We start from the raw sequence: 10,345 nt of genomic DNA on the forward strand, positions 1-10,345 counted from the left end.
ACACACATGCAATAAAATATATACATATGCGCATGCATCTCAAAATTCTTATTATAATTTTAAGCTTTAAAAATGACAAAATTATGAAAGCTAGAAACTTAACATCATTTGGAAGTTCAATTATTTAAATTTCTTTTACACTCAGTTGATCAATTTTGAATGCAAAAGTTTTTATTTTACATTTTTCATTCCCTCTCATTAGAAATGAAAAATGCTAAAATTCCCCAAACAGAATTTGGGGAAATTTCAGAAGTTACATTCACTTTAGCTACTAGAAGAATGTTTTCATTTTCTTTCTATGGCCAAGTGTTCAATCTGGAGGCAGTAACCAGTGGATGCTAGGCCTGCAGCTCTCCCCACCCTGAGTGCTATGCAGGTGGCTGGCAGCAGTGGCTGCTGTCTAAACTGCATCAGACAAGAGCAATCTTCTGCCTTGGCTTGCTTCTCACCAACACGGAACTGTTCTCCATGGTGTGGAGGAGACATAAAGTACTTCAGGAACTGCACTACCTTCTTACTGTCAACAGTCACAGACAGGTACAACCAATATAAATGAGCTCTTCATCCTGTCCTCTAACCACCCGAATGCAGCGTTAACATTCTTCTGGTCCTTCCACCAACCTGTACCTGCAGGATGCTTCTATAGATTACCTCACAGCTACTCTAATTTCTTAGTTCTGTTATTTCATGTCAGGTGACCTTCAAAAGCTTGAAAATCTGTGTCATGCATTAGCTCTCCTGGGTGAAACCTGCTTATGTTCCAGTCTACCAGAAGCATAGTTCTCAGTAAGCTAGGCTATTCTTCAACTGCCGTGCTCTCAACAAATTTCAGGAGATAATACTGGAGATTAACAAATGCAAAAAGACTGGGAGATGACTTATAAATTATAAAGTCACTCTAAAAATGCTTTTGTTAGCTAAGATTTTCAAACCGTACGTACTTAATGTTTGGAATAACTCATCCAAAAGGCTGAAATTGTGCTCACTAGAATGATCAATAACCCGAGGAGGCAAAAAACAACTCAACAAAAACTGAATGAATTTATTTCATATCAGTCTTGTCAGGTTGCATTTTGAGTTATATCCAGAGCATGTGATGGAAGTACCCAAACCATAATGTAATCTCATGTACTCCATCAAGGATCTACTCCCCACAATCTTCTGGGATCTGGTTTGAAAGCACACTCCTTTGTGTTTACAATCCTTCCGCAGGAAGGGCCTTTCCCCAACACAATCAATCAATCAATCAATCATCCATCCAGAAAAGCCTAATTGCTCACCCATCACCAGTTCTGATTATAATTAGTGTTCTATAATCATGGAGCAGGAAGCACAAAATGGGAAAGGAAGGGGGCCACCGAGGTCCTCCGAAGTACTTGGTAATCATGATCAGCCGTTTTATACCAATAGCCTAGAAGCCAAACACACAACTGCTCGCTCTGGTTAAATTCTGTTAAACCAGTACTAATAAGAATGGAAGTACAAAGCTTGAAATAATGATTTCTCATCCTAAAAACAGATTCTGCATGAGCAGAAAAGCAGGGATAAGCAGAGTTAAGTGTTTTGAGAGTGAGAAGCATTATGTGGATGGCTAGAAAGAAAACCTCAATCAAGAATGACTCTCAATAGCCTTAAACCTGCTGCTGAAAATGCCCCCTGATGCATATTTATTAGGTCTGTCATCCAAGAGGCTTGTATGCCACAGTATTTCCAGCCATCATTAACAGGCATTAATGACCACAGCCTTTCAACGCCACTGTGGCGCACTGCAATGCAGCTCTGAGCAGCTGGTGGAATCAGAACAGATGGCCGGCTTCCCTTCAAGGCAGGACTTTCTGCAGGTGACAACATGACTGCTAGGTGACTGACAAAAAGAAAAACAAACAAAAGTTGAAACTAGAATATCTGATGTCAGTAAAGCACATGTTTAGTTTCTCAGGGAAACTGTGACTTGGGCCCTAAAGGTTGGTAGGATTGTTTACAAAACTGCAGTTGTGCTTGTTCTTCCAAGTCCAGAAACATTCACTGAGCCCTGGCCACATCTCCATGTGGGGTGGTAAACTAGGGTGTGTCACAGAAATCCATTTCTCCAAGAGGCTCAGCGAGTACCTAACATGCACCAGAAAGGTAAGCCCAGCACTCCAAGTGGGGTGGAAGCCAGGGTTCCTACCCTCAAGGAGCAATACGCTCTAGTGGAATGCAATGGCCACTCTGGGCACATGGCAAGCAGCACAGAGGGCAGAACCACGTTTTTGCCCAGGGATGCTTAACTATCTGCCCTTATATTTGTTTACACTTCTATTTTCCCTTCAGTAAATTGCTTATATACTTTGCCTCTTAACAACGGAATGCTTGGAATCTTCTGATTGTAAGAGCAGAACCCACTCAAGGTGGCTTAAACAGAAAAAAAAGTAAATAACTAAAAGAAGTGGGGACTCTCAAAGGACACAGGATTATTTTCTCAGAAAAGCTTTTCCTGATTATTCTGCCCGAAAGGATCCCCTGCTACCTTATCCCTAGCATTTTACCCTGCCAATTCACCCACCCCTGCCCACCCAATCACTCTCTTCCTCCTTATCCTGCTTTAGTTTCCTACCAGCAGTCTCTGAAGTTCCCTTTTTTATCTACTCATTTCCTTGCTCACCTCTCCCAGTAAAAGGTAAGCTCCAAGCGGGCAGGAAGGGAAGCTGTCTGTCTTGTTCGCTGGTGTAGCCCAGGGCTGGGAGCAGTACTGGTCCTCAGTCAATATATTGAGTCACGAAATGAATGGTCAATCACACAAAACTAGGTCTCAGGAGGCACCCAAACCACAAACTAGAAGCAAGACGGCTGCCCTCTAGCTCACACTCCATTCTCTCTTTGCTTTGTTGGGCTGCAGCCTCAGTTTCTCCTTCCAACTCCACTGTGCCTTCCAACTCCACTGTGCCTTCCAACTCCATTCTGCAAAGAGCAGAGGGCTTTCTTCACTCCCATCTCATACTGAAAAACTCTGCGACAGTGTCCTGTGCCCTCAGGGTAAAGTCCAAATCCCTTCCAATATCTTACAAGCCCTTCATGATCTCCCCACCATCATCATCCCTCACATTATTTCATTCAATCATTCTTTTCTAGCCATAAAGGGAGGAATGAAAGGAGAAAAACCACAGTTTAGTCTGTTCCTCAAAGTAGCCGCATGTGCTCATCTCCAGGTTGCAGAACACTCCAAATCTACTTCAGAAAGCACTCTTTCCCTCTTATCCCCAACCTGGTCATCCCCATCTCATCCTGGCACACGGCTAGGGGACTCGCTAACACATCCACCATCCCAGCCTTCTGGTCTCCCAGATAGGCTGTCAGCTCTGCAGCAGCAGGGACCATGACTGTCTTGTTCACCTGCGCATCCCTTAGTGCAATCCACAGCATCTGACAAGTGGCAGATGCTCAAATATTTGGGGAATACATCAATGAACCATGTATCAGTAATGGTTATCCACAAAGAGGCTGGGACAAAAATAAGAGAGCTGTTCACCAGGAAAACGAATGTGTCTGCCTTGTCCTAGCTGTATTCCTCATGCCTGGAAGAGTCAACAGCCAATAAATATTTGCTGAATGAATACATTCCTGGATTGCCTGATATAACTCCACCCCCTTTTCTCCCACTTGAGAAAACACATCAGAATGCAAGAGGGTGAAAAATGGCATTATTAACAGGACATCTCCGAATCATTTGAAAGATCCACATTTTATTACTTGTCATAAATTACTGGCCACATACCCTCAAGACTGATCATCACATATGAGGTAGTTGAGACAGTGGTTGAGAACAGCTGATTTAGACAAAGCTAAGAAATACGAAGCACTTTCTGCTCTTGTTATTTTATTTTCCAGAAGATAAAGTGACAATAAGCTCAGTAAGAACTAATAAATGAATTATTCTAACCTTTACTTTTCTTTTATAAAATAGATTTCTGCACACCCCAGGAGAAACGTTTAATTAAATCAAAAGACATTATAAATTACTTTTCAGTTATTTTTCTCCCATACCAATGAGGTCTACCAAGTTGCTGTTGTCTCCATTCAAAAGCCAACCTACAACCCCATATACATACTTTCAGGAAAGCCACACTGCAAGCCCTGCACAGCAGAAATAAAACCAGTGCTCCAATGTGACAATACTCATCTCCCTCAAATATAGCAACAGCTATTTTGTTTGTTTTGGTCCTTTGTGCATAAATATTTTATCTTTTCGATAAAATATTTGGTAAAATTACTGAACCTGAATCAAGCCTGTTTTACTTTCCTTTATATACAGCATCCCCAAATATTGATCGCAGGATGAAACACAACCAGAAATGAAAAGCCCTAATGAAGGTTTCAGTCTTGGTGTGTTAAAGAGAGAAACAAATAAATCTGAGAATGCCAGACCAGAAACCACACAGCAACACAGACAGCCACATATTCCAAACAAGGCTAAAGTTAGTAAAGGAAAATATAGCAACTCAAAGCCAGTAACACCATAACCCTTAATAGCCTACAGAATTAGACACTCCATCCACACAAACAGGTCTGAGCTCTTCAGATCACCCCACATGCTGAGTGACAGCAAAGATTTTGTTTTATGAATTTTTTTTAAGTTCAAAGACCTTTTAGTCTATAAAAGATATTAAGTTTGATGTCTTTGGGCCCAAATTAGAGTGGAGGATAAGAAAAGGGAAAGTGTTAGGGTATATTTGAAGGTTTCTCATTGCCACCAAAGGGTGGAGTAGTCAAGGCAAAGTGTTGAGGTTACAGCAACAACAAAAAGCATATAGAAATTGGGATCTGCTTTTTTTAAAAAAAAAAAAAAAAAAAGACCATAAACTCTACAAGCTACTATAATCCTCTTTGTCTTATCTGACAGAACACTGCATCATCCAAAGGAAATGAGGCAGGTATCTACCTCCTTCTGTAGAGCTTAATCAATTTCTACCAAAATACTTCATTTTTCAGTCATATTTATATATTTTCATTTGTAGAGGTTCTTACCCTCTTTTTGTGCCAAGAATCCCTTTGGCAGTTTGATGACATGTACTGAGCCCTTCTCAGACTATGTTTTTAAACATATAAACTAAAATACAAAGGATTATTATTGGTATCAGTTATGCTTCATTCTCAAAAGTCTTAAATTGTAATACATAAGTGCACTTCTGTAATAATGCATTAAATAACAAAATCTAGCAGCAAATCTTTTTGTTGCCTACACTCATAAGTGAATGAAAATGCTAAACTGCAGTTTGAATATCATGAAAATAAAGACATATTTTTCCCCCATCTAAGTTCAAGAACTTAGCAAACTCCATCTGTGGACCCTAGGTTAAGAACCCTTGGTTGAGAGAGCCAATAAAAATACATTTTGTGAAGCAACAAAAGAAAAGAAAAAAAAAAGGGCTTGCAAAATGCATTATCCATTCAACTGTGAGGTGAGAAGAACTAAGAGAGTAAGCAATATTTTTCCAAAAACCACGATGGGCCATTAGTCAGCAAGAGAGCCACATGCTTCAAATTGAATCCAGAAAGGATGCTTTGAGGAACTGGCAGCGCTGCTGGAATCTGTCTTAAAGCGGGGAAAGGGTAGAGTGGGGTACTTCAGCCACCCAGTTCAGCCCAAACCAACTATGAACTTGAACCTCTCTCGTTCTGGGAGCCTCAGTTTCCTCATGAATAAAATACAAGGGCTAAACATATGCCATGACCATGAGGCTTCCTTCCAGTCCTAATTTTTTTTTATTATACTTTAAGTCTGGGATACATGTACAGAATGTGGTTTGTTACATAGGTATATATGTGCCATGGTGGTTTGCTGCACCCATCAACCCATCATCTACATTAGGTATTTCTCCTAATGCTGTCCAGTCCTAAATTTTTATCATGAGATCATCTCATCTTTATGCTGGTTATTTCCGTCTATTTACCTAAACTTCAAAACATCACTGCCTTTCTTAAACTTGGAACATAAAGTTTTACCCAATTTAAATGCTCTCATGGGTAATCTAACATCAGTGAGTCAAATAGATGTATATCATTACAACTTTTTTAAACGTTCTGTTTTTAAGCACATCTCCTTCATAAAAAACAACCACCGCATTGGTCTTTTCAGCTATTAAAACAACTGTCAGGGAACTTAGAATATGTAACTAAATATTTTCCACATTTGCGCCAATGAACAGAATTACTGAGCACAGACCAGGAAGGGCTCTTGAAGGCGACCTAATCCAATCATATCTTGCAAATGGATAAAGAAACAGAGAGGAAGAGGAGGAACTAAACCAAAGTCACAGAGCCAGTCAGCAAGAGAGCAGGGCTTATCCAGGTCACCCACCTGTAAATGCATGTTCTTCCCACTATATCAAACTGCCTCTCAAATCCTGATCCACTTCCCTAACCTTAAAACATTAGTAAGTTTAAAACTATAGCAAAAAGCCCTGCTAGTTAGATCACTCATTTTTCTCTACCTTCAGTTAAGCAGTGGACACAACAAAGTCGCGGCTATGATACAATAACTGGCTGGAATCATGAAATAATTAAATTCCACTAATCTGCCCAGAAAGTGATGAGCTCACTAAAATCCTAGCTATGTGGAACCTCTTAATAATACTGTGTAACACATGAAAAGATACAGAAGTATTTGTATATGGATATAGACATCTATCAGCTCTTCATTCCGCTCTCCAGGATTTCCTAGTAATGTTCTACTAGGACATTCAAAAGTGAGCAAAAAGGACAGTCACATAACCATTAAAAAACAAAACAGCACTGAATTTGACAAGCAAAGCTTCTATCAATATCAAATATTAGCCATTTTTAGATCTCAGGAATCATCTCATTATTCAGAAAATCTACTTGAAATTTTGTTTTCCAATATTTACGTCCCAGAGGACATAAAGATAATATCATAAAGATAGTAATTCTGTGTGAATGTTATTGTTGTTTTAAGATGAAGTACACTGTCTGAAACCCTAAGGGTGGAATATCAATAAGGTTCTCTTTAAAAATCTACCTACCTAGTCACTCTTTCACCTGCACTCTTCAATGTGTTCAACATTGGTAAACAGTCAGAAACCTACTCTCAAAAAAAGAAAAATACCACAATTCAAGTATTCAAAAACCAGACTAGCATCCTCTATTCACATTTCACCTCCTGAGAGAGAACTTCCCTGATCTTCCAGTCGAAGAAAGCAATACCCACCTAAGCAGTCACTCTCCAAGTTTATCAGCTCCTCTTTAGAACTTGGTTACACCTGAAATGGTCACTTATTACTCACCTATTTGAATGTTTCTTTCTGTTTATGCCTGTCACTCCACACTAAAATGAAAGTTCCCTGTTCTCACTGCATCAGCAATGCCTAAACAGCACAAGCACAGAGTAGGTACACAAATGACGATTGAGTGTCTCGCCCACTAAGGGCCAACTATGTCATACCTTGGTCTCCTGGAAAAGCATTAGCAAAGGGCAGAGCGTATGCAACTGCAACGTTATATCCACAGGCTCCTGTGCAGTAAGACCATGTATGATACTAGGACAATCCAGGGTTTCAATCCTTTCCGTGGCTTCGGAATGCCCTGCACTGCCAGCTATGAACACAAAACCTCTCCAGGCCCACTCGCTGCTTTTCTGAAACATCTCAACAATTATTTCCTCAAAAGGAAATAATGAAAATAATGTCCTGGCATACGTTAATCTTCCGCGTCAAATTCCCAGTGTTAAACATACTTTGAAGCCAGCCACACAAAACCAAACTCCACAAAATTAGGTTGGGCTGAAGTTACATAAGACAGACTATACTGTGGTTTTTCTCCTGTCATTCCTCCCGCCTTCCTGTGAACCCTGATATTTGTCTTTGAAGTGCAATTAAGATGCAGGTGAGAAAAACACTTACCTGCAAACAGCTTCAAAATAGGTAATGAGATTTCCAATACTACCCCCACTTAATGCACTAGCAACAAAGTCAGGAAGACTGGGAAGCTTTGAGTTGTGCGGTGTCTGGAAGCTTCCCTTAAAAAACTCCTCTTAAATTATTTTTAAGTCAGCACTTACTTCAAGGTACTCAAGTATCAAAACACGTTTTGCAAAGTTCCCTGAGTCTTCCCACAGCCATGACTCCTCATATGTGTGCTAAGCCTACCTATCAGCGCCAAGGATGTTCTGAATACAGGTCTTTCAACGCAGGAGGACAAAAGCGCGGGTTCCCAGGAGTGACACATCCAAAGGAAAAAATAATCCTTTCTTCAACACTAAACCCAAGTTGTTCCTTCTCCCCAGTTTCCTGCACTTCCCCCCTCCCCCTCCCCTTTCACTGCCCACTATATCCAGCTATAATCCCGCGAAGCCTCTCTCCCGGCTTATTAAGGGTAAACAATAGAAATGTCACAAGGAAACTCAGGAAGTAGATGAAGTCTCTAATTGCTGCCGTTTAACGATTGTACATAATTACTATCTACAAAATGCGGCTTTCACCAGCAGAGAGGGAGCCGAGGCGGGCGAGGCTGGCGAGCTCCCCGCCGCCGGGAGGACACTGGCGAGGCGGGGACCAGGGGGATGCGGCCCGCGCCCCGGTGCCAGGCCCCGAGCAGCCGCATCCTGCCCCTCCCCACCAGGGCATTCCAAGGAGAAGCGGAGGACCGGCCGGCCCGGGTCACACACCGTTCACTGCCCTCGGGCTGCGGCGGCCCGCGGCGGTCAACGGAACAATTTCCAAAGCGCAGCCGGGGATCCCACAGCCCGCGGCGGCCCAAGCTCACGGCGCCGCGCTCGGAGTTCGGGGGCGCGGGAACCACGGTCCGCCCGGGAGGTGGGAAGACGGGACTCCGGGCCGGCCGGCCTCTCAGCTTCGGAAAGCGACCCCGCGAAGTGCCCGCGACGGCGGCGCCTCACCCCGAGTTCCTGCCCGCCCTCCCCGGCCGGACGCGGCGCGCGGGAAGTGGAGCCCCTGCCCCCGCCCTCACGATACGGCCACGGACCCGGTGCCCGGCGCTGCCCCCGCGGGGTCGCCCGAGTCCCGGCCGCCACTTCCTCCGCCGCCAACTCCGCGGGGACAGCGCAGCCCGGCGCCCGCCGCAGCGCCTGGAGCGCGCGCCCATGGGGGGCGTCCCGGCCCTGCGAGCCTCTCCTGCCGCCCCGAGCGCCCCAGCAGTCCCCAGAGAGCGCCGAGCCACCCCGCCTGCCCCACTCGAGGATGCGGACGCTCCCCGCCCGCGCCGCTGCCCGGGACCAGGGACCCCAGGACTCACCCGAGCACCACCAGCTCCCCGTATTTCACTGGCTCCTTATTGGGGGCGCAGTGCTCCTCCTGGCCAGGGGAAAACATGGAGCCCCGCTCGGCAGCCGACGCCGCCGCCGCCTCCGCCGCGATCCCCGCTGAGTCCGCGCCGCCGCTACAATCCCATCCCGAGAACGGGGTGAGCGCGCCGGGGAAGGGCACGGCGGCGAAGGGGGCGCGGGGCGGCCAGTCCCGCTGCTGCTCCGTCGTGGCTGCGCGGCTGTTCCGCCTGACTCCCCGGAGCTCCGCGCGCCGCGGCCGCCCCGAGTCAGAGCCGGCAACAAATGGGACCGGGCAGTAGGGGGACCTGCCTGCGCTGAGCGCCGCCGCCGAAGCCCCGCGGGAGGGAGAGAGGGAGGAGGGAGCGGGAGGGAGAGAGGGAGGAGGGAGCGGGCGCAAGAGAGGCGGGGGCCGCGCGGGGGAGGTGGGGGCCGGCGCGCGGGCAGGTGGGAGCCGCCCCGCCCCACGTGGAGCGAGCCGCCCGCCCCCGGCCCGCGGGGCGCCCCCTCCCCCTGCGCGTGGGGCCGCCCGCGCCCACTCCCCGCCCCCGTCGGCCCGGCGGAGGCTCAGCCCCTGTGTTATGTAAACATAGAGTAAAAGGGAAAGGAAGTTCTTAAAGGAGCAGCTCTATTTTTTTTCCTCACTTCCTTCCCCAAACTTAGAGCGCGGGGTTCTTAGCCCTCGCCGCCTGGTTCTTTAGCCGCGAAGGCCCGCGGGAGATCCTGGAAGCGAGCGGCCGCGGATGCCAAGCCTACGTTTTCCTGACTGGAGTTCGATGGGATTAACTTCCTCTCCAAGTAGAAGAGCGCTCTCTCGGTGTCACTGTGTCCCGGCTTACATCTGGAGGTGTCTCACACACCCACTTGGGTGCCTCCCCTTTCAAAACCAAGCAGAAAGGCGTCTAGACAATTAGAAGGTTTTGCCAGTTGGTGCTGGAGTAGAGGACGTTTCGAAGGCGCTTGGAGCACCCCCACCGTTGTACTGGATGTAGCTACCCCGGCGTGTCGTCAACAGAACTCCAACTGGCTTTTGGGGGGTGACAGAGGGTTGGGGGAAGAGTTGTTTTTTAA

The 10,345-nt window shown here is 46.0% G+C and overlaps 1 protein-coding gene across 7 annotated transcripts in view; it reads right to left on the minus strand.

Moving 5' to 3' along the window:
• Positions 1 to 10,132, minus strand: part of LOC105473593 (pellino E3 ubiquitin protein ligase family member 2) — a 196,783-nt gene extending 186,651 nt beyond the window's left edge. For 3 of the 7 annotated variants that reach the window (XM_071100118.1, XM_024790245.2, XM_024790244.2), the window contains exon 1: positions 8,142 to 8,280. Coding sequence is in view for 1 of the 7 variants with exons in the window: in XM_011727441.3 (XP_011725743.1) it covers positions 9,247 to 9,323 (77 nt within the window). In the remaining 6 variants the exon portion in view is untranslated. Of the gene's footprint in view, positions 1 to 8,141; positions 8,281 to 8,659; positions 8,841 to 8,890; positions 8,914 to 9,246; positions 9,792 to 10,030 lie in introns of those variants that run through there. The other 4 variants (XM_011727441.3, XM_024790243.2, XM_071100119.1 and 1 more) reach the window with 4 other exon arrangements.
• Between the last annotated feature and the right edge of the window lie 213 nt (positions 10,133 to 10,345).

Source organism: Macaca nemestrina, chromosome 7 (assembly GCF_043159975.1).
Source record: "Macaca nemestrina isolate mMacNem1 chromosome 7, mMacNem.hap1, whole genome shotgun sequence".
NCBI classification, from domain to species: domain Eukaryota; kingdom Metazoa; phylum Chordata; class Mammalia; order Primates; family Cercopithecidae; genus Macaca; species Macaca nemestrina.